Below are 24,298 nucleotides of genomic sequence, written 5' to 3'. Positions count from 1 at the left end.
AAGTGGCAATTCCATTTCACTGACACCAAGATATTCTTGTAGACAGGGTAGTGACTGAGCCTTACCTCTCTGGGGGAGTAGAGCAAGAGTCAGGACTACAGTGACCTCAAAAGGAGAAGACACAGGAACACCTTGAGCACAGGGATGTGTCTCATCTGTCTCCGCAACTCCAGTGTCAGCACAGTGACTGGCACCAAGAAGGGCTTCTTGCTGAATGAATAACTGAATGGCTGAATAATTGAAGAGAGGCGGGAAGGGCAACCTAGGCAGAGGAGGAGAGTTTGGGCAATGGAAGAGGCTTGAAAACACAGTTTCATTCACTACAACTTGCTGGAGGCCAGGTTGTATGATTGCAGAGCAATGGAGGATAAACGTGACCACCATATTGGATGGATAGTAAATCCACGGCTAAGAAAACTAAACTTTATCCTCTAGTGGCCACAGTCTAGTCAACAAGACACAAGGCGAGGGGCCTAACCAGGTCTTTGCTTTAGAACATGCCTTGGGCAGCTGTGAGTGAGCTGGGAGGAGATGGTTTGGAGTCTGCTATGACTGCTTAAAGAAGAGAGGGTAAGGGCCAGAATCAGGGCAGTGGTGGAGGAGTTGGACAGAAGGAGATGGACAGCACATCTAAAAGACAGGTTGCCTGATTACATGTGAGATGTGGGAGAGGAAGAAGGCTCTGGGCCACAGGCCAAGTCATAACAGACATCCATTCATTTTCTAGCCATATATTTCTTAAGTTAGACCATGGGCTAGACAATGGAAGATACAGGGAAGAATAGGAGTCAGCCACTGCTCTTAAAAGGCTCAGAGTCTAGAGACAGACACATAAATAACAATAGCAATGTAATACATCCTAGAACAGGATAGAATACATAGAAGACTTTTATTCTGGGATACATTTGGACACAAGGAATAGCCAAGCCCAAGTAATCCTGAGTCATGGTGTTACAGGTTATATAAAGCCACCAGGATTGTTTCAATCATTCGTTTGAAAAACATTATGTATTGAGAACCCATGTGCCAGCCACTGGTCTAAGTGTGGGGATACAACAGACAAAAATCCCTGTCTTCACAAAATTATATTCTTACTAGTGGGGGACAGACAAGAGAAATTAATACAGAGTATGTGAGATATTGATTAGTGCTAAGCAGAGACATTAAAGCAGGGAAGGGAAGTCAGACCTGTCTGAGGCGGGGCCTGCGGAGAGTTGACCTCTTAGAGAAGATGGTCAGGGGAGGCCTTCCTGAGAAGACAGCTCAGTTGACGGCAAGGCTGAGCTGCGGTTCCCAAGGCTGTTGCTCCAGTTTCACTCGTGCGCTCTGTTTATTTCATTTTCCGAGATTCTCCTCATTCTCTCCAATGCAAACAACTCAGTCTTGCTGCACTGGATTGGAACTCAACCTTCTCAGAACTGTCCTCACTCTTTATGAAAGAGAGTGCCTTAGTCCTTTTAAAGTCTGAAGATGAGAGTGATAAATCAAGACTAAGAGAGCACTTGGTATTTTTACACACTTGATACACACACACACACCACACCAAAGAGTCACGCTATTAACTATAGTCACCATATTCTTCATAACATCCCTATGACTTATTTATTTTATAGTGGAAGTTTATACTTTTTAACCCCTTCACCCATTTCACCTCCTGAACGGACCAAATTTGATCCTGCCAGGGGCCCTTGCACTCCAGCTCCCTCAGCCTAGAATATTTTCTCCCCAGATCTTCAATGGGCAGCTCACAGTTGGGTATAGCAAGCCTGTGAGTTTCTCATGGGTAATGCCAGCCTGGAAGAATATGGCTGGACTTGGGATATTTTGCTGGTTAACCACTTGAGAGGCCTGTCTTCCGGGTAAGAGTGTCCCGGCAGCAGAGGGTTACATCACCAGAGGTAAGAGCTAAGGGGGATGGAAGAGCTGGTATTATCTAAGAAGCAGCAACCACTGAGGAGAGGACCAGATGTTTGCCCTTTTCCTCTTCTTCTGTTCTACCCCAGCCCACTGGAGGAGTAGGAGCCCAGAGAGAGAGGATCTTTAAATCAGAGAGGAGGGTTTTAAGTTTTAAATGGAAGTGCATTGAGATTTATTCACCAAAAGGAAGCAGGCAACTATGGAATCAGTCGGCTCAACTCCAGGGCCGTCGTCCCCCTCAACACCAGTCTGTTGCCCCAGCTCTCAGTCTTATTTACTCCTGTTCTGGAAGCTGGTTTATTCCCTTCTCTGGGGAAACAGAAGACTAAAAACAGATGGGTTGTTCATCTGCTAGAAATGGTTTGTGTTTACCACCTATGGACTCTAGACCCCATCCCACTGGGAGGATTTTTAAATGCCCTTCCCCTACCAGAGGCCCTCAGAATGTTGATCCAGGCAAAGAAGGCATGCAGCCCCACTGCAGTTCCTTGGTTCACGAAGATGGCTGTTGGTCTGCATTCCATACGGCGCTTTGCAGGGTTTACCAGTTTAGGTGACCAGACATGCTGGATTTCTCAGTACCTACCGGTTGTGTGCCTGCTGCCCTAGCCTCATTATTAATAGAATTCCCTTTCAGTCAGTCTCAAAAAAGTATGATAAATTAAGTGGCCACTCTACCAAATATTCATAAAAATCAGTGGAGGGAGGCAACTTCAAGGCACCCTTGAGCTGGTTCATGACAAGGACTAAGAAAAAGGACAGACATGAGCAGTTGAACTCAGAGAAAGCAGGAAGGAAAGCCAGGCTAGTGCAGGGACTGTCCCCTAGCCTCCTTGGCCGCGAGCTCTGACCAGCCGTGAGAGAGGAAATGCTGAGGACTGCTGTCCAAATTGTTTCGGACACTCTGGATAACTGCCACTTACCCTTCAGCTAGCACAGGGCGGACAGACCAGAGTCTTTATTCAAGGCTTGTCATCCTTGACAAGTTCGAAACTAAAGACTCCCGGGGGTGTTAGAGAGACATCATTAAACATTGACCCAGGTGTCACCGCGGGCTTGCCCTCCCACTGAGCAGGTAGAATGAGTCACATCAGAGTGAAGACAATGATCTTGGGGTTCCGCTTTACTTAACAGGTTTTAAAAAAAAAATCCATTTTCTGGTCCAAAAAAGGTAAAGAGAGAACACAGGTACAACTCTGCCACTGGCCAGTTCATATTTCTGTATCTCTTTTAGCCCTATTTCCCCTCCCCCTGCTTTTTTTGGACTAGCTCCTTTCTGAAATTCAAAACTTTGAATAGTCTACGGAAAATACGTGTCCCCAGTTCTGCCACAACCTTCTGATTCTCAACAACAAATGATGTTTCAAGTCTCTTCTCTCCTGTTTCACCTTCTGAACATTTCCAAATCTGGATACGGGGTTCTGGTGAACCCAAAAGGCACCGGTACCTGACATCACTCGGGACTCATACTTTCTGCAGCGCCACCTAGACCAAAAGGCTGTTACAGCAATCCCCAAAATGTATTCATTAGAACACTAAATCACTCATAGGTATTATATGAGAAAACAAGGTTTCCGTGATCAAAGATGCTTATTGAAATGCAGATTTTAAAACATGTCTCTTTATGACAGGACTTCTTAGAGCTTTTAATGTGCAAACATGCAAGTGAAGCCCCAATAAAGAGAGGGAATATTGTGAGGCAACCCCCTCCTCCTTGACAATGGTGCCATTTTTATTTTTGGTAGAAAATCTGGAAGGATAAGCGTTTAAGGCACACACTTTGGGAAACATTGTTCTACTAGCCCTACTCGGAGTATATCCTTACAATGTACAACTAATATATGTAAAGCACTAATTATATTAATAATATTGCAAGAGCCTTTTCTTTATTTCAACTTCCATGATATTTCAATATGATGCTTCTTTCTATTACCACTGAAAAGGTGGATACGTTGAACTATTATATAGTCTTCTTTTACAATTCTATGAATTATGCTGTATATAGACTGTGGGTAATATTCTTAGTAAATTACATCTACTTGTGAACTAAATATTGTATTATTTTGACTTTGTGCCATTGCCCACCCTTGTTGAGTTTCAACATTGCAAAAAATCAAAATCAAGAAATCAATGTGCTTCATAAAAGGAGCATCTATCAATATATATTTTTAAAATCAGTTCTGGTCTAGGTGTCCAGCAAACTTCCTTTAGCACCAAACAAGAGCAAAAACAAACAAAACCCCCAAATACCAGACATAGAGATGGAGACCCCTCTTCTTCCTCAGGCTAGATTCCTGTTAGATTCCAAAGCATATTGTAGTGGAAATCCGAAGGTTCCTGGTGGCCTTCCATCTCTGCTATGCACAGTATTTCTTATGTGATTTGAGGAACGCACTATGGTTGTAGTTTCTTGAGTGCTTTATCAGGATTATTCTTCTGAAAAGCTCGAGGAACATAAGCCAAAAGTCACCCGGAGAAGGTTTAAGCATCAGTGCTGTATTTCAGTGTCCTAACAAATAAATAGTCACAATGCAGGCTGGAAATGTCAGGGGTGCATGCACACCACATATCTGCCTTGTAATTCATTTGCTTTTTTTTCTCTACTGATACATTTAGAAAGAAGTGCTCGGGCTGAGAGGCATAGAATGAAAACATAAAATGAGTCCAAATCTTTTCCTTATATACTGTGATGATCATATTGATAAAACATTCATAAAGACATTTATTGAAGGGGTGATTCTGATCCATTTTGCATTCCCAATTTTCATTTTTTACTCTTGTACTTGATTATGGGTGTCTGTAGCCTGGAGAATTCTAGTAAAAGAGGCCCTTTTAAAGCTAGTAAAAAAAAAAAAGCCATATTGGTTTTTCTTAAAGCATTTTCCAAATATTTTTACTATAAAATAAGTAAGAGAGAAAAGTTTCCAAATTGCACAAGTCCACAGCTTCCTGAAAGCGCACTTAAAACTATGCAGAATAATTTTGATTAGGCTGGATGACTGTGCCAGTCTCCAAACAAGTGGTTATTCTGTTGTGACATCTGCCAAGCAATGTGTCCATTGTGCTCTGGAATTTAATTCATTTTAAATTACTCCATCCAAATGATAAAACATGAGATGTTCTACACTCCAGGGGTAAAATACAATGATTGTTTTTAGTGTGACCACAACTGTTAGCTGGGAAGCAATACAGCCTGTTCTAATTAGGCCCTGATTATTGTCTTCTGGAAAGCAGCTAGTTCAAGAAATGTGAGTGAAATCCTGTTAAATGGAAGGATTGGCATAAACAATCTTGCTTACTCTGGTGTGACTACAAAGCTGGCAGAGCCACATGCAAAGGCTTCCCAGAAAGTACAGCAACAATCTTCAGAAAAGAAACTATTTCAAAACTGAAAGATGCTTGGGGTACTTACTATAGGATACAGTTTAATATGTGTACCAGTATAATCAACAAATTATTTTACTGATCCAGGACTTCTGTGCAAATGCCCCCAAATCCAAAATATTATAACTGCCTGTCTAAAAAGTATTGTGAAAGTTCCTAAGAGTTGTATGTGGTGGGGAACACTGCCATCTGGAAACATTAATGATTAGGCAGTAAAAAAAAACAAAACAAAGCAAGTTGAACCTCAGGAGAAAATACACACATACACACACATAAGAATTTATGTCTCCCATATGCCACGTATTTAATATAAGCTTTGGAAACAAGTTCAGATGAAATAAAAATCAAAGTTCTCAAAAGGTGAAAGATTAACTTAATCACTAAATCTTCCCTATTGACCCAAACATCAGTATGTTTTTTATTTCTATGCAAAAGTATGCCTTCAAACTGCTTAAATGATATATCATACACAAACCAGTTTTCAAATAATACAGCCAGTCATCTTGCAATTTAAAAAAATTAGGTGAAAGATATTATAACACATTTCTCTCACACACACACACACACACACACACACACACCCCAGTGACAAAATTTGGCCTCTCCTAAAATAGAAGACCATTAAGAGCGGCCAGAAAGGAACACCGTGTCACCCCTCCCTACAATCCAGGTAGTTTCCTTTAATCCAATAGCAAATCTGGGCATATTTGAGAGGGGTGATTCTAACAGCCACGTTGAAATCTTGTGGAGAACCGTTCATGTCTACCCACTGGTGCCCGGAAAAGATGCCAATAATTTTTCGCTCCCACTTCTGCTGCTGTCTCTTCCACATCCTCACGTAGACCCCGGACCCGCTGGCCCCGGGCTGGGCGTCACACTGCTGGTACAGCAGGTCATAGGTCTCATCTTTGACATCACAGAAGCGGTATACCAAGTTGCCCGGTCGGTCATTGTCATAACCCGAGAAGTGGATTCTGCCCCCTGGCAGCTGCTTGGCGGGAGGGCTTACCCCAATCTTCATGAACTTTCTTTTGTGGGGTTTTTTGAGTTCCAGGAGGGCATAGTCATAATCCATGCCAATGTCGTTGGCATTGCCCTTGATCCAACCCTTGGGCACATGGGTGCGCTTCACCCGGATCCACTGAAATTTCATCTTCTCGGGCACGGCTGAGCTCGAGTCATTGGCCCCTCGACCACCATCTTTAAACTTGGGCTTCAGGAAGCCCACTCGAAGTTTCTGGGTTCCTTTCACATAGGTTTTCCCATCATGTATGCAGTGGGCAGCCGTGAGGACGTGCTTCTCCGCCACCAGCGTGCCGGTGCAGCCTGTTGATAACTTCACCGATGTTGAGAACGGGTAGTTGAGCAGGAAGTCCTTCCCAAAAATGCTGAATCTGCTGTCGTAGCCATAAATCTGCCGCTTCCTTCGAGACTTTCCCGAAGACTCACCCTCACCACTTCTGAGGACATAGATGCCCACCTGTGTCTCGGTGCGGCTGCCGTTGGCATAGAGGGTTTCATAGGACAGGTACTGCTTGGCCTCTTCATAAGTGGGCAGTGGACTTCCCTTATGACACTGGGGGCCACACGAGGAGGACACTTCCAATTTGGCTTCGGCCCCAAAGTGTGGCTTGGCCAAGTTTAAGGTGGATTGGGGTAAGACCACGGGGAGGCGGTAGGCAGGCCAGGTGGGTTTCCAGTGGGCGCCGTAGGGGCTCACCTGCCCATCAGCACAGAGGAGGACGAGGAGGAGGAGGAAGAGCCCTGGAGTCCCCGCCATGCTGAGCACCACCCTGCAGGAACAAAGACAAGCAGGTCAGGAGGGCGAGGGGCTGAGCGCTCCTTTGCTGGGGAGGCAGCCTGGGGGCATGCCTGTCATTGTTTTAAGACTGTGAACCCTGCTCATTGATCGGGGTGTGGAGAGGAATCCCTAGGTAATGGTCTCACTCACAACACAAGGGCTTGACCTTGTTTGTTCCTGTGGCTGGGTGCCCAAAATGAAATTGGGTATTCCTTCCCCTTGATGTTTAAGATGCCCCTAAGGACGGCCTGCGGCAGGGCAGGTGCATGGAGTCGTTAATTCACAGATGAATTGCCTGACCAGCCCTCATAGCCATACAATTTTGAGCCTTCTTTGTGCTTGATTCTATACTTTCATCCTCTCTTACCTTCCTGGTCCCCCTGCCTTTCTTTCCTTCTTTCCTCTCAATCTCATTACGGCACGTACTTGCTCATCTCGAGGGTAAATTTAAATTACACAGTTTATTGAGTGACTAAGGCATCAAGGAGGGATGGGTCCACAGTGTCACACTTACTGGGACTCTGATTGCTTTTAAATGGTGAGTGATTGAGAAGAGGGAATGAGACTTTTTTTGTTTTATTTGTTTTGCTTTGCTTTGAATTTAGAACAACCTTAACTATTATAAGTTTAGTTTCAGAGTAACCAGGCCTCTGACAAACCAAATATTCCTTCATCCTTTGGATTTTGTTGCATACTACCAGGGTCTCTGTCAAAGATCTAAAGCTCTAATATTGCATCAAGTATCACACTGTGACTATTTTCTATTCCTATTTCAAGTAACTATTGGTTACTTTTTCAGGTCTGTGCATCTGTGTTCCCAGCCAGTCTAAATGCCTTGAACTTGGGCCTATGCTAGCAACTCAACAAAGATTTATTGAATGGATAGTTTGTATTTATGAAGAGTGAATGAATGAATGATTAGTGTGGCTCAAAAAATATATATATATTTTTTAATTGGGGTATAGTTGCTTTACAGTGTTGTGTTAGTTTCTACCATACAGCAAAGTGAATCAGTTATACATATACATATATCCCCTCCTTTTTGGATTTCCTTCCCATTTAGGTCACCACAGAGCATTGAGTAGAGTTCCCTGTGCTATACAGTAGGCTCTCATTAGTTATCTATTTTATACATAGTATCAATAGTGTATATATGTCAATCCCAATCTCCCAATTCATCCCACCCTCCCTCCCCCTTGGTATCCATACATTTGTTCTCTACATCTGTGAAAAAATATTTTGAATGATGCATGCTGAGTGCTAATGACAGAGATGCACGTGGATGATGTGGTAGCTCAGAGAAAGGGCGTGGAATCCAGTTGTGGGGAGAAGAACAGGGGAGGTATCCTGGGGCAGGTGATGCTTGAGATGGGTGTTAAAGCTGAACAGAAATTAGCTAAGACAGAGTGAAGGGGACACTTAGAAAGAGGGAAAAACAGTCTGTGCAAGGGCAAGGAGACAGGCAACAGTACAAGTCACTTCAGTAACACACTAAACTCAGCAAGGGTGGAACAGAGGACATGGTAGAAGCAGCAGGCAAGAGCCAGCTTATGCAGGGCTGTGTATACTAGATGAAGGAGTTTGGATTTTATCCTGAAAGGTATGTTTAAAGACCCAGAACAATCATCCCACAAGAGAAACAACAACAACAAAGATGATTGGAAGTACTCTTATAAATATTGAAGCATCAGTTGGCTCAGACTGGCTCCGAATCTTCTGTTCAAGAGAAGCTGACTAGCAGGTAGGTTAATTCATTCACAATCAAGGACCCCGAAACAAGGACAAGGAGGGGTTAGGTCTTAAGAAGCTAGTGGGACATAGTGGGAGTGGGAGTCAGGAGGAAACTGTTTCACTATTCTCACACTTCCTCTTTGAGAATACAGACCTGCTAAAAACTTTTGGGTGCCTTTTACATAAAACTGGAAAATCCCATTGATCTGATCTAGTCCAGCTGAGCATGCCAAGCCATCCTCCCAATATGCACACACTATGTTTTCCAGTATGTGCTTGCCCCACCTGCCTCTGGGATCTGTTTTGCTTGACTCTTTCTGATTCCACTTCTGTCAAGTGCGTGGCTGGAAAAGAAAGAAATGAAGTCCTGGAAAAGCCAATTCCTTGGGACTTCCTGATTCCTTGAAACTGTTTCTCTCTATTTTTCCAAATAGGAAGGGTCCCTGGGCCCTTTGGCATGGAGGAAATATATCTAATTATTTCTCTAAATCCTTGAAATCATGGGGGGCATGTGTATGTGCATGTTTGCGTGCATGTGCATGTGCGTGTTTGTTTGTGCTGGTTGAGGGTATTGCCAGGACTAAAGGTTCTAAATGGATGAGGGAGGGGATGCTAATGTGGGTAGAGCCCTCTTCCCTAAGGGGGACTTTGGGGGTGGGTTAGGTGTGGTGAGGACAACACTTCAGGAGACTTCAGGGGATGGTTCTCTCTGATTATTCCCATCTCCTGGCCGAGGACCCAGCCCTTGGACATACCTAGGGCTTGGACAGACTTTTCTCTGTATAAGTTTCTGTGTAGGTGACGAAATGCCCCCCACACCAGAATCCCTGCCAAGTGTGATATGTACTAGGAGGAATCATGTATTTCCCACAGGGCTTCATCTTGGATCCCTACATACCACCCCCTCCTCACTTTGACTATAACATGGAGAACATTAACGCCTGTTAACACTGAGCAACAGATGTGTTAAGCCAAGTTTACTCCAGCTTATCTTTTTTCCTTATAAATTTATTTATTTATTTATTTATTTCTGGCTGCGTTGGGTCTTCGTTGCTGCCCGCGGGCTTTCACTAGTCGTGGCGATCGGGGGGCTACTCTTTGTTATGGTGCATGGGCTTCTCATTGTGGTGGCTTCTCTTGTTGCAGAGCACGGGTCTAGAACAGAGACTCAGTAGTTGTGGCACACGGGATTAGTTGCTCTGCAGCATGTGGGATCTTCCTGGACCAGGGCTCGAACCCATGTCCCCTGCATTGGCAGGCAGATTCTTAACCACTGTGCCACCAGGGAAGCCCCCTAGATGGATTTTTAAAAGTGTATTTGAACTAGTTTCAGACTCGTTCCTACCATTCTCTTCCCTGACACCTCAGCCAATAGACAATGTCAACAGTTGGACAAATGGATAAAGCTAAAGACACGTGTCATTGGCACAGTCCTACAGAGTGCAAATTATTTACTGCAGTAAATAATTTGCACTCTGTACTCCTAGGATCCAATTAACATACAAATTTCAGATTTAGGATTTCAAAAGGCATGTTCTAGTTGATAATATGAGCAGATTTTAACTGTCATGTTCTTCCTGCCCCTTGAAAATATCTACAACTTATGATAATATATAAGATCATACTATCTCATCTCCTCCTCTCTCTCTCCCAAGAATAATATTTTGAAAACAGGAATACTTGGCAGCTTGGATCTCTGGATTCTGTGTGTTCTTTCTTAAGATAAGCTGAAGTAGGGACTTCCCTGGTGGTGCAGTGGTTAAGAATCCGCCTGCCAATGCAGGGGACGCGGGTTCAAGCCCTGGTCTGGGAAGATCCAACATGCCATGGAGCAGCTAAGCCCGTGCGCCACAACTACTGAGCCTGCGCTCTAGAGCCCGTGTGTCACAAGTACTGAGCCCGCGCGCCTAGAGCCTGCGCTCCACAACGAGAGGCCTCCACAATGAGAAGCCCGCGCACCATAACGAAGAGTAGACCCCGCTCGCCAGAACTACAGAAAGCCCGCACGCAGCGACGAAGACCCAACACAGCCAAAAATAAATAAATAAATAGATAACATTGTTAATGTACTAAAATTGCCAAAAAAAAAAACCCAAAAAACTATCCATCTAGGAACCCTGTCTTAATGAATTAACCCCCTCTCAGGCAAAACTGATTCTAATTTCATCTTTCCAAGTGCTTTCCCTGTATAGTAAAGCCCCGTTTAAAAAATACTTTCCAAGACCATGAAGCATGCTTCATTTCACATGTGTCACCACGGCATACTTTTTTGAAAAATGTCTGCCTTTCAAAAAGTAAACACTGTTTTTAGAAACCAGTTAGTGGGTGTGGAGACACAGGAACAAGTCTTTTCTGGGATATGTGTGTTGGCTCTCACTGGCCACAGCTTCACTCCAGCCTCTCAACACACAGAATCGAATTTGTTCTTCAGCAAATGAGGGCTGACTCTGCCAAGGGCCTCCCGGACCACTTACAGATCACAGGATGCTGTTAGAGGGCACTAAAGAGCCTACTGCAGACTATGGCTAGAATATTAAGACTCTAGATGAATAGCATCTAATCTAATCCAGAGCCTTCACAACTGAAATTCTGGGCAGTCAGCCAGTTTAGGAGAAGCCAGCCATCTATAAGTAAAACTGCTAAACCAACAGGGCAGGGTAAAGCTCTAATCCCTTAAAAATAAACTTTTCAGGGCTTCCCTGGTGGCGCAGTGGTTGAGAGTCTGCCTGCTAATGCAGGGGACACGGGTTCGAGTCCTGGTCTGGGAGGATCCCACATGCCGCGGAGCGGCTGGGCCCGTGAGCCACAACTACTGAGCCTGCGCGTCTGTAGCCTGTGCTCTGCAACAAGAGGGGCCGCGATAGTGAGAGGCCCGCGCACCACGACTAAGAGTGGCCCCCGCTTGCCACAACTAGAGAAAGCCCTCGCACAGAAATGAAGACCCAACACAGCCATAAATAAATAAATAATTTAAAAAAAATAAAAATAAAAAATAAACTTTTCAGATACCTCAAAAACACTAATTCTCTTAGTTTGAAGCATCGCTTATAAGTTCCCTATATTATTATTTCAACTCTATTCATTACTTTGTGTGGTAAGACCTTATTCTGAGAAGATTTTATATCTTCATTAAAGTTTCTAGGGCTTCCCTGGTGGCACAGTGGTTAAGAATCCGCCTGTCAATGCAGGGGGCACGGGTTCGAGCCCTGGTCCGGGAAGATCCCACATGCCGCGGAGTAGCTAAGCCCGTGCGCCACAACTACTGAAGTCTGCGTGCCTACAGTCCATGATCCACAACAAAAGAAGCCACCACAATGAGAAGCCTGTGTACCTTAACAAAGAGTAGCCCCCGCTCGCCGCAACTAGAGAAAGACCATGCGTAGCAGCAAAGACCTAACACCGCCAAAAATAAATAAATAAGATAAATAAATTTAAAATAAATAAATAAAGTTTCTATCTAACTCTGAAAGCTACAAAACTGTATTTAAAAAAAAACAACTTTAATTCAGATTTAGAAATTAATGCAGGTCAAATTATTCCAAATTGATTTGGTTTTTAAATACCTGATCAGAAATTGGAAGAGAAAGTTGTATGTTCTCAGGTCCCCACCTGGGTTTAAACTGACAACTGTATTAAAGTTACAAGCTTCATAAGTTACTCACTCCTTTACCAAATGTGTGTTTAGGGTGATTTAGAAATTGTTATGAACAATGATCTCTTAGTCTTCTAGCTCTGGTCTTTCCAGGTCCAAGATTCTCTCATTTTATAATTTTCCAGGGTCACAAAAGTCCATGTCAGGCAGTATGTTGTTTATAGACAGCGTCTGCACTGTCATTTACTGCTCAGGAGCTTTTACTCAAAGAATTGTGGAAGGCGGAGGCACAAGGGGAAAGGAAAAGGAAAATTTATCATGCTAATCTCTTGCCTGTCTGGATGGCAAGGTTTCCCTTATCTGTTTGCAAAGGAAACAAAGACCTCCAGCAGAGGGCAGCTTTCAAGAATGGAGTAGAGGATGGCTAGGTGAGAAAGCTCTTAGGAAAGTCTTGGGGCAGAGAGGAGGAGGGGGACACACCCTACTCCAGCTCAGGGCCTTTCCTAAGGCATTCATACCTTGCCCTGACCCCTTCCCCATTAATAAAACACTTTAAAATTAGGTCGGTGGCTTTGCATTAATTTCCCAATTCACCTGATACTAGAATAATTCTCCAGGAGACAATTATTGTTTCCATTTTTATAAACTCTTGGTAAGCCTTAGCTATGCCCATTTAAGTTTATTTAAACATAAACACTCTAGTATGAAAACAGTCATAATTTCACTACTGGAAAGGTAACTAATGGGTCACATAATTTTTAATTCTCTCCTGCCTTTAAATGAATCATTTTATCCTTATAGAATCATTTTATCCTTATAGGTGTGTCTGGAAAACTCACACCTTAAAAAAGGAATGAACATTTCCAAACCTTATCCTTATTATTAACCAACAAGGACCTACTGTAGAGCACAGGGAACTCTGCTCAATATTATGTAACAACCTAAATGGGGAAAGAATTTGAAAAAGAATGGATACATGTATATGTATAACTGAATCACTTTGCTGTACACCTGAAACTATCACAACATTGTTAATCGACTATACTCCAATATCAAATAAAAAGTTAAAAAATAAATTAATTAATTACAAAAAATCTGGACAAAAAAATTCAGGTCTACAACATTTCATTTCTAGGAATAAGCCTTTACTGGATAAGGAGTCCTTGGATACATAATTACCTTTTAAAGTTCCCAAGTATTTTCATGCATCACTTCACCTAAATGACAAAGCCGAATGGAAAATGAAGGTAAGCTAATATTTTCTCACCATGCTTAGTAATATGGAAACAGTATTCCTTTTCCAGCTCTGTATATCTGACTCACAAGAGGGTTACACTTTCCATGTTCCATCACTCAACATGAGCTGCTGTCCCTCTGTCCACTGTCTGAAAATATTTATACCTTATGAAGATGCTGCTACTTCATAAGCCCACTAATAACCTTACAGTGAAGGGACATTGCACATTATCAGATGTGCAGACAACAATCACTGCTTGGAGACTGTAGCACTGAGATGGCTCTCTGCCAGTTCTACACCTTGAAAACTGCAACAACACAGGTCTCCTCAAGGGGGCAAGTGTTTGGGATAATGGTTTAACTCCTATAGCAAAGAAGTGCTGGCAGGGAAAATCTAATCCTCAGGATATAAGTTCTCTGTTGTACAACGTCTGAATTCCTGTGACCACTATAAACAGTAATGACAGAAAGAAACAGCAGGGAAGTTTGTGAGGATAAAAGTTTTGGACACCATTTGGAAGGATGGCAAAGGGTTTTTCCATGGACTCTCTGGCCAGGGATACTGAACAGTGAAACCATGCTAATTCCTAAAGCAAATAGCTAAAAATGAACAAAGCTCTGGGAATACTCTGCAGCCAGGCATGCTCTCATTTTCCTGAGGCACAGAACCTGTTAAAGGGAAACAAACCTAATCACATAATGGTTTAAGAATTATAGTCTTGTACAGGAAAGAAATGCAGGGTATTTACAAGCCCAGCTACCCTAAACATAATCTTGTGGTCAAACGAAGTTTAACTTCTTCTCTATCAGATTTTAGGCAAAATGAACTACCCTAGTGAGCCTGGGACAAACCTGGCAGCAGAACAAGAGCAGAGTATAAAACTGTCAATGGTGAGACCATGAGAAACGAATTCCCTGGAGTTGGGGGCGGGGGAGGGGAGTTAGGCATGAATAATGGCTGGTGGATTAAATCCTAAGAGATCTATGAGAAAAGATGTGCAGGAGAACCTGAGACTCTTAAACACTGCAGACAGGGGCCAGAAGTGTTCTCAGACCCACTAATGGGCACTTTGGCACTTATACTACAGACAGAAAAATGCACCCACATTCACCATCTACCTGAATAAGTTGTCACTGTTACAAACATGAGATCCATTTTAGTTACCTTGGAAGAATGCTTCCTTTCCAGTTCAGGCAATGGAAAGGATGACAAGTTATCTCTTGACTTTAAGTGGCAAAAATACAAGTGAAACAATCTATTCAAATGCAGACGGTGTGCATATGATCACAAACACTTTCACAAGTACATATAGTGGCTTGTGTGGCAGTTTCTAAGCTTCTTTTCCCCACTCAACCTCCAATCAACTCCTGTCTGACAGACTTCTTAAGAGATGCAGTTATAAGGTCTATTTTAAATGCTCTTATGCACAGGTATGATTCTGAAACAAGTGCAATAAATAGCCTGATATTAATTTGGAATTCAGCTTTTGGCCACAGCTGACTTCAAACCATAAATTCAACTCCTTACCACAGGGCCTCGTCAAAATGATTCTGGCATTGGCCTACCTGCTCCTGAGGAGGGCACAGGGACCCCTCAAGTTCAGTTTCAGAAGCTAAGAGAAGGCAACCCTAAGCCAACACCGATCCTGAACAACCAGGAGCTTTCCACCAGCCAGGGGCTGTGTCTGAAGTCTCATGGATGTCACCCAAAAGGGAATTAAACAAACAGGCTTTTTATCAGCCACTTTCTCATGAGATGTTCGAAAGCAAACCTAATCTGTATTCCGGAGGGGAGTGGTGGTTTTCCTTCATCTAAATAATTCTTCTCCTTCCTCTTTTAAAACATTTTTGAAACTTTTTTCAAACTGTTTTTTTTAAACGTTAACTAGTGATGAATGTCCACAGGCCCAGGAAGAAATATTTGCTTCCAGCAACTGTTGATAGTTCACGGACAGTAGTTTCTAGGGATGCGCAGGGTTATCAATCAAGGCACCAGAGGAAAGAGCCTCTTTGCTGCAGTCTCCTTGCTTGCTAAGGTTTGTTCACAATCACATGCCCAGGATTTAAAAATTAATGTTCAGATCTTGTTGGAATACGTATGTGCAAAACTCAAGGGAAAAAGTGAGGGTGTGCGTGTGTGTGTGTCTGTGTGTGCATGTAGGAGGTGCCGGTGTTGTCATCTTCCAGCCGGAGAACAGCGTGCCCAGAGCGGGCTCTTTCTTTACTCCCACCCAGCATCCGAGATGGTAGTTGCAAAACTTTCCTTCCCCACCCGATCCACGGGTGACACCGCGTGAATCCAAATGCCCTGCAGCTCCTGAGTCTCCGCGGAGCTCCCCCAGGCCGCCGGTCCCACCCCTCGAGCCCCGAGGGTAGCCCAGGCGAGGTCTCCGGTGCCGCCCCCCCCCAGCCACGCAGTCCGCGGTCCCCCCGCCTCGCGCCCACCGACCCTTTGTTCCACGGCCGCCGCCGGGCCGGCGCCTTCACTCACCCGCGCCGGGTCGCCCGCCCGGGCCCCGGCTCGCCGCGCCGCTCAGACAGGTGTGGGGGCCGGGAGGGCGCGCGCAGCTCCCATGCCGGCTCGGCGGCGCGACTGAGTGCGAGCGGGCGGGCGGGCAAGCAGTGCCGGCGGCTGCCGGTTCCGCCCCCCGCGCCTCCCGAGCCCGCCCGCCCCGCCTCCGGCCTCGGGGAAGCCGCGCGGCCGCCCCCCGCCCCACCCCGCCCCGCACGCGGCCCGCGCCGCCGCCCCTCGCCGTGCGCCGCCTGTCCGAGCCGGGCTCGCAGCCGGGAGGACCCGCGGCCTTGAGGCCCCGCGCAGGTGGCCCCGGCGCCGCTCGCCTGTCCCGGCCTCTCCGCGCCAGCCCGCGCCGGCTCTCGGGGAAGGGCCCGCCCTGCCCGGGGACCCACGCAACCCTTCCTGAGCGAGCCTGCGGCCTTCGCTGCAAAGACCAGGGGCCCCTAAAGTCGACAGCCTAGATCTGGGGCCGCGGGCCACACCTGGTGCGCGAAAAGCCCCTCCGCAAGTTTCAAGAGTTGGAGAGAAACCTGTGCGCTTCCCACCCCACATGCGCTTTGAGAGTTTCCAACGTTTTGAGGTGATGCCCGAGTTCCTTCCCGCTTCACCCAGTCTCTCGGGGGCCTCCAAGGGGCGGAAACCCGCAATCCGGTGGCAGGACCGCCAATGCTTTGCATCCTCTGCAGCAGCACCCAGTGCGGTGCATGGGGCCCGGAGCAGGGCAGGGACTTGGCAGCTTCCAGTAACCGGCTGGGTGGGGAGCCCACCGGCCTCAGCTCTCTATCCGGGCACCAGCGGGTGGAGCCACCTCCACACCCAGTGGGCAAGGGGCCCACAGAAGGGGCAAAGAAGGTACAGATTACGTCTCTTTGACAGGTAAGGCCGGGGAGGTTTTTCTCGGCTCAATGACTTGTCCCAATGCACTGAGGCCGCATTTTTTTTTTCTGTGAAGCCCTTTAGCCTGCCTGTCTCCCACCAAAGTCTGCTCTGGAAAAGAGAGGGCCTAACAGGCTGTTTCACACCAACGTGTTAATGACAGACCAAGGTGCTTGTGTTTGCCATCGATTTTAAATAGGAAAGCCCCAACACGTGTCACTATGTGGTGATTCTCAAATACGAGGACACTATTTTAAGGGCAAAATTTTCTTAAACCAACCCACTCCTGGCTTAAATTATTTTCTTTTAAAACGTTGCATTACTATAAACATAAAACGAGATATAAACTTGTGTTATAGCTTTTGAACAACTCTGGAATAAAACCAAAACAAATTTATAAGTTATATATAAAATTCCCCTCCCAGAACTGTAAAATTTAAATTACTAATGTTTACTCAACTACTACTAGCAACATGTGGTACTGACTGCCCAGGTGTGAGTACATTTGAGCTCTGCGTGGCTCTACCACTCTTACGGTGTGGGAAGTGCCCTGTATGGACTCAGTTTTCTCACCTCTTTCCTCCCTTCCAGGTAACACACCTCCTCTGCTCACACCCTATGTTATTATAATAGTTGGCTTTCATTTGACTCTGATACATCATTAGAGATTAACTTTGTGCTCTTCCTTTCTTATTAGCATAATGAGTAAAGTGGTAAGGGCTGGTGGCAAGGCAGAGCTCACACAGGCACTGAGATCACAAGGCAGTACTTGGTATCAGATGGTTATCCCAATGATCCAGAATGTGTTTATATTCATTTTTTAAATCATAACTATGAAAAAAATAAATTGTGGATCTCCAGCTTCCATTTGGAGAAACACCATTAAAAGTCAAATACCTAACTTAATAGAGAAGCCGGGGGTGGAATTAGAAGGAGGGGAAGAAGGGAGAGACTTCCCAAAGCACCTATTACACGCAAGGCATTGTGTTAGGCACCAAAATAAAGAGATGGCCACGGGAAGACAGTCCAGCAACATAATTAAGAGTATGCCAGTGGCATTCAACTATGTGAGTACTACTATTCCAGGCTCTGCCTCTTATTAGTTGTGTAGCTTTTGGCTTGACCTTTCTGTGCCTCAGTTTTCTCCTCAGTAAAATGGCGACTACTTCATAGCAATGTTTGAAGAATTGAATGAATTAATACACATAAAACGCTTAGCACATGGCCTGACACAACAGTAAGCCCTTAATATATATTAGCTATTGTTATATCTGTTATGTAAAAAGAACGTGCCTTCTCTCTGCTTTGGAGCACCATCCTTCAGGACTACCTCAACCTACTTTGACATTCATTGCTCATTTGTCCTGGTGGTTTTTGAAATTAGTGTCACCAATTTAGGGAAGTAGAATCTGGGAGAACAAGATGATTTTATTCCCATCATTCAGAGAGAGCAACTGAGGCACAGAAGGACCCACTGTGCCCTCTCCTAGCTCCACTCCCAGAGCCAGCCTCAGGCCTATTGCCCCTACCCAGACAGGAGCTCCAACTACAGATGACCTGCAGAACTGTGGGTTTGAACAAGCTCCACCCACTTCTCTTCTTTCCTGGAGCTGTCAGTAGTAAAACGAGAGGATGCTATCTGGCTCTAAGGTTGTCACTGCATTGCCATAGGATAGCAACAACGACGGATCTGTAGAGAACTTTGACGTCAAAGAGAAATGCCCTGTGTAGCAGGTGTCCTCATGCTGAGCCTAGATATTTGCTTTTTTTTTTTTGTATTTGCCCCACTCGGCTACCTGAAAAAAAAAAAAAAACCACCAGAAAAACCAGAACCCTCACTGCTTAAGAACTCAGTTCAACTCCATAATCGTAATTCTCAAATACTTTTCATGAGTATGGCACTTGAGTTGTTAAAAACACATTCAGGGCAAGGCCCACACATTTAGCGAGTGCTCACTCTGTATAAGGTGACTGTACAGGGGCTGTGAGAAAGAAAACAAATATCCCTCATCTCAAGGAATTTATGCTTTGGATAGAAACGAAACAAAGTCAAATACAGGAGAAAGTGAGATGTAGGCTTTATCAGGCTACAGCTAGAGAGCATGGAAGGGGGAATTGTTAATTCCCACTCTGGCAGGTGCTAAAGTCTCCCATGAGGTGGTAGAATTTGAGCTGAAACTCAGAGGAAGAAGACTTGAGCAAAGCTTCAACAAGCATCTTGTTGGGTTCCTCCACTGTGTAAAAATGAGGGCAATCTGTGGGTGAATGAAGAGGGCAGAACTAGGATGGGATTGTAATAATTATAGCTGTGTTTGTTGAATGCATATTATGTGCCAGGTAGTGTGGAATATACTTTATTACATGTGAGACTGAGGTTCAAAGTGGTTAAATGGGATACCCAGTGCTGTACCACTAAGAAACACGGCTGTGAGTTCTGCCCAGTCTGTCCTACTCTTTCAGCAGGCTCTGCTGTGTTATATTGCTTCCCAGACCTGCCTTTTCTTGTGCTAACAATCAGGAGGTTGAATCAGTGGCTGCTGTCGCTTGAGCTCAAAATATCCTTTTGATTCTATCTTGCTTTTGTTCCAGTTATGCAATCACTTAGTAATGACCTGTTACATGGCCTCAGTGCACGAGACAAGATGGGACTGAAAGATAATTGGAAACCTAGGGTGTGGCAGGGAGGGGGAAGACCCAACGTCAACTCTATATAAACTGCTAAACTCAATTTTAATGCTGATTTTCTTTTAATTGAAGTATAGTTGATTTACAGCGTTGTGTTAGTTTCAGGTGTTCAGAGCAGTGATTCAGTAATACATATATATCTATTCTTTTTCAGATTCTTTTCCATTATAGGTTATTACAAGATACTGAGTATAGTTTCCTGTGCTATACAGTAGGACCTTGTTGTTTATCTATTTTATATATTAAATATAGTAGCGTGTATATGTTAATCCCAAACTCCTAATTTATCCCTCCCCTTAGTGCTTATGTTTCACGAGGCCGAGATCCACATGCAGCTTCAACAATTTGCCAGTTTGAAAGGTGTCAATGAGGATTATTTCTAAGGAGATAAATTTACATATTTAAAAATCATTTCCATCTGGTTTCTTATTTCTGTGGTGATAACATGGCTCTAGGAGTTCACTCAGTAAGTGGAGGTTTCTAGCTCCGTGTAGTGAATGGAAAGAGAAATGGAGTGAGAGACAACACAGGGTTGGGAGAGAGGCATTCTCAACCTGTCTGGGTGACTTTGGATAAATCACCTCAGTTAACCTGGATTTCTCATCTGTAAAAAGAGAGCCTAGATGACCTGCTCTTACAGTCTTTGAGTCTACAACATTGTAATTCTTATGGAAGGATGATCCACATATATTTTTATCTTTGGGCACCCAGTATGTGGTCCTAGGGTAGCAAAGCATGTGGAACTCTGGAGTCTGACTGGCTTGGACTCAATTTAGAATTCATTTAGTTGCTGGGTGATCCTGGGCAAGTTATGTGACTTGCTGCGCCTCACTTTTCTCTTCTGTACAATGGAGCTTATTTCAGGCTGTTGTAAGGACTCAGTGAGATAATCAGTACAAAGCACATAGTACAGGGCCAGCACAAAATAAATTCTGAATTACCTATTATTATTATTATTATTATTACTACTGTTCCTCTAAATGCTTAATAAATGTTTTTAAATTTGTTGAATGAGTGAATGAATCAAATTGTTATAGTATCAATGCTAAAAAGTTTAATCCAGGCTTTCCAAGAAAAAACTATCTCAAGACTTTTGTTCAACCCCAAGTCTTTTGTCATAGGTTTGGTTTGTAGGCAACAAAGAGTTTCCTAGTCCAGTCATCCCTTGGTATCCATGGAGGATTGGTTCTGGGACCGATGCAGATACCAAAGTCCAAGGATGCTCAAGTTCCTAATGGCACAGTATTTGCATATAACCTACAAACATCCTCCATATACTTTAAATCACCTCTAGGTTACTTATAATACCTAATATAGTATAAATGCTATGTAAATAGTTGCTGGTGTGGCAAATTCAAGTTTTGCTTCTTGGAACTTTATGGATTTATTTTTTTCAAATATTTTTTCATCCATGGTTAGGTGAATCTTTGGAGCTCATGGATACAGAGGGCTGCCTGTACTGAATTTAGGAAGAGTTACAGATTCAAATGGGAGCCAGGGTTAGGTTTTTGTCTCCTCTTCCAGTCTCCCTATGCCACCATCAGTTCATTTATTCAACAAACATCTACTGAACGCTAACATTATCAGGTCTATATACTTGTCAGTGTTTTAAGGGCAAAACCAGATTTTTCTCTCATGATGGTGGGATTTAAAATCTTGCATGGTAAAAAATAAAACCACAACAAACTCCTATAATTTAAGAAAAAGAAAAAGCTAACAAAAAGAGCCACTAAAAATAATCTTTATGGCACTTAATAAAACAAAATAAATGTATTTGTATTGCACTTAAAACTTTTTAAAAAATTCCTGTGTTTGTTACGTATAGATTACTCATTTTTAAGTATTTGGAAATATAAGTAATCAGTACACTATGAATATAAATATGTAAAGTTATAATATATAAAACCTTAAAATATAAAGTAGTTGTAGAGTTAAATTGTCACATTGGTACATATGGTAGCCTAAAAAGAAAAAAAACAAAAAAAAGCTGCACAGCAAAGGAAAGCTTTACTCTAATCCTACTTAAAAGAATATAGCAATCTAAAATTATTAGGAAGAAAAACAGGCTTTGGCAATTTCCTGTATACTATGGGCACTATTCTAAACTGAAAAATTAGAAACATTTTGAAATAATTGTGTGTTTCTCATTTTCTGTGTTCAAATTCAAAAAGTCTCCGGAGGCCAGTGCTGGACTTCTCTGATGTCCTCTAACTTGCATACTGGATGTCATGATCAAGAACAAAAGAGAAAAAATATATTTTTTTTTCTTCCTTTAACTCAAGGAGAAGCAGCAGAGCTGCTGGCCTTGAAATAGACTTTAATAACCTTTTGTTATTCTCTTTACATTTACGTTATTAAAATTTCTCCCAAATCTCTATAACTTTAAAAGGCATTTTTGGAAAATCCTTTTGTTTTTAATTAATATTCATATTTATCCATATATATTGGATTCTTTCTTTTCTGTCTTATAAGGAGTAATCTTTTATGCAGTTAAGTATGGCGTCTGGATATTCAAATTCAGTGTCCTTGCATGAGGTTTCTCCTTTTTCCTGGCAAATTCTACTCGTCCTTTAAGCTTAAACATCAGCTCTTTTCTGAAGGCTTCCAAACCCTTCATTGCTAGATAAGGAGTTCATTCTCTGTGTTTTCAGAGAATTGTATTGAAATTATAGCTTACATTGTAACTATATATTTTCATTTCATGTTCAACCTCAAGCAGTCCAGAGCTTTTTTTTTTTTTCTTAAAGATCGTTATACAGTCTTTCTTTCCTCCCTTCCTCCCTCCTTCCCCCCCCCTTTCCCTCCCTCTCTCCTTCCTTCCTTCCTTCCTTCCTTCCTTCCTTCCTTCCTTCCGGCTGTGTGGGCTCTTCATTGCTGTGCTCGGGCTTCTCTACTTGTGGCCTGCGGGCTTAGCTGGGGTATCTGGGAACTTAGTTCCCCGACCAGGGATTGAACCCAGGCCCCCTGCATTGGGAGCACGGAGTCTTAACCACTGGACCACCAGGGAAGTCCCGGTCCAGAGCTTCTGATGAGTGGGAACTCTGTCTTGTTCTTCTTGTCGGTATGGTTTGCCTCTGTAGTCTAACAGAGCCTGGCTCAGGATAAAGGCTCCATTAATTTTTACTTAAAAAACAATTGAATGATGAATGAGTAAAATTCTTTTTTTTTTTTAAATTTATTTATTTAATTTATTTATTTTTGGCTGTGTTGGGTCTTCGTTGCTGGACGTGGGCTTTCTCTAGTTGTGGTGAGCGGGGGCTACTCTTCGTTGCGGTGCGTGGGCTTCTCATTGCGGTGGCTTCTCTTGTTGCCAAGCACAGACTCTAGGCGCATGGGCTTCAGTAGTTGTGGCTTGCGAGCTCAGTAGTTGTGGCTCGCAGGCTCAGTAGTTGTGGCACACGGGCTTAGTTGCTCCGCGGCATGTGGGATCTTCCTGGACCAGGGCTCGAACCCGTGTCCCCTGCATTGGCGGGTGGCTTCTTAAGCACTGCGCCACCAGGGAAGCCCCTTTTTTTTTCAATATGGTAGTGACATGTCATAGAACAGTGGAGTTCTGTAGGATACAGTTTGTGAAAAACCATCCATAAGCTTACCCCCACTTCCAGGAGTAAACCACCTCTGTTCCCAACATGTGGTTTGTGCTTTTTTGCCTCATTGCCTTTGCTTGTATTTGAAACTCTTTCCTTCATATCCACTTGTCTCAATTCTACTTTTTTAAAAAATTGAAGTATAGTCGATTTACAATATTGTGTTAGTTTTAGGTGTACAGCATAGTGATTTGGTATTTTTACAGATTATACTCCATTATAGGTTATACAAGATAATGGGTATAATTCCATGTGCTATCTAGTAAATCCTCGTTGCTTATCTATTTGATGTATAATAGTTTGTACCTGTTAATCCCATACCCCTAATTTGTCCCTCCTCCCTTCCCTCTCCCCTTTGGTAACCACTAGTTTGTTTTCTAAATCTACTTTTATACATTTTTAAAAGGCCTAACACTATGTCACATCCTCTACAAAGTATTTTTTTAATTGGTCTTTGATTTCCCATAACACTTTCTACAAGTTTCTCATGGCTCTAATAATTTTATTTCTTTTATTATCAGTTTACCTCTCTTCTCCCCTACCACTGAATACTATGGGTTTGAATCTCTGGTCTGCATCTCTTTTGCTGGTGTGTCAGTCAGGATCTTGACAGAAACCCAATTTGCCCTTGATTGGTTCAGATGAGGAGATTTTATTGAAGTGGCTACTTATGGAGGTGAGGACAGGGTGGAGGGAACAAGCAAGGACAGAGCACCCAGTGTCTAGCAACAGGCGGAAACCATCACTGCTCTTGGGATGGGAAGTAGAGGGAGGGAAGGCTGTAGCAGAGCTGGGTGAGTGAGCGCCCAGGTCCGGGACCTGCTGCCAGAGCCATGTGTCTATGGAGCAATGCAGCTGCTGCAGGAAGAAGGGGGTGAGTGGGAAAGAAACACCCTGACCTCTTCTTCTCCTACCCTCTGATCTCTGGAGGCTGCCAAAGTCAGCTCACAAGGGAGCTGGGCTGTGCTGTCCGT

General features: G+C 43.7%; 2 protein-coding genes across 2 annotated transcripts in view; one reads left to right on the top strand and one right to left on the bottom strand.

The window, feature by feature from the left end:
• Positions 1-875: 875 nt before the first annotated feature.
• On the bottom strand, positions 876-16,308 carry PRSS23 (serine protease 23). Its single transcript, XM_057553843.1, has 2 exons — positions 16,153-16,308; positions 876-7,094 (listed from the first exon to the last, which is right to left on the bottom strand). The coding sequence occupies exon 2, from the start codon at positions 7,079-7,081 to the stop codon at positions 5,951-5,953; it is 1,131 nt and encodes a 376-aa protein (XP_057409826.1). The 5' UTR covers positions 7,082-7,094; positions 16,153-16,308; the 3' UTR covers positions 876-5,950.
• A 162-nt stretch (positions 16,309-16,470) lies between these two features.
• ME3 (malic enzyme 3) overlaps positions 16,471-24,298 on the top strand; it is a 331,140-nt gene continuing 323,312 nt past the window's right edge. Inside the window, exon 1 of the mRNA XM_007168485.2 lies at positions 16,471-17,052. Within this exon, the coding sequence (XP_007168547.2) occupies positions 16,727-17,052 (326 nt within the window). The 5' untranslated portion in view covers positions 16,471-16,726. The remainder of the gene's footprint in view (positions 17,053-24,298) is intronic.

Source organism: Balaenoptera acutorostrata, chromosome 9 (genome assembly GCF_949987535.1).
Source record: "Balaenoptera acutorostrata chromosome 9, mBalAcu1.1, whole genome shotgun sequence".
NCBI classification, from domain to species: domain Eukaryota; kingdom Metazoa; phylum Chordata; class Mammalia; order Artiodactyla; family Balaenopteridae; genus Balaenoptera; species Balaenoptera acutorostrata.
The sequence above is the reverse complement of the archived record's forward strand: the minus strand, read 5'-3'. Positions and strand labels throughout refer to the sequence as shown.

Bases quoted from the DNA above. Each gene is read 5' to 3' on its own strand.
- PRSS23 (XM_057553843.1), bottom strand. From the start codon at position 7,081: ATGGCGGGGACTCCAGGGCTCTTCCTCCTCCTCCTCGTCCTCCTCTGT.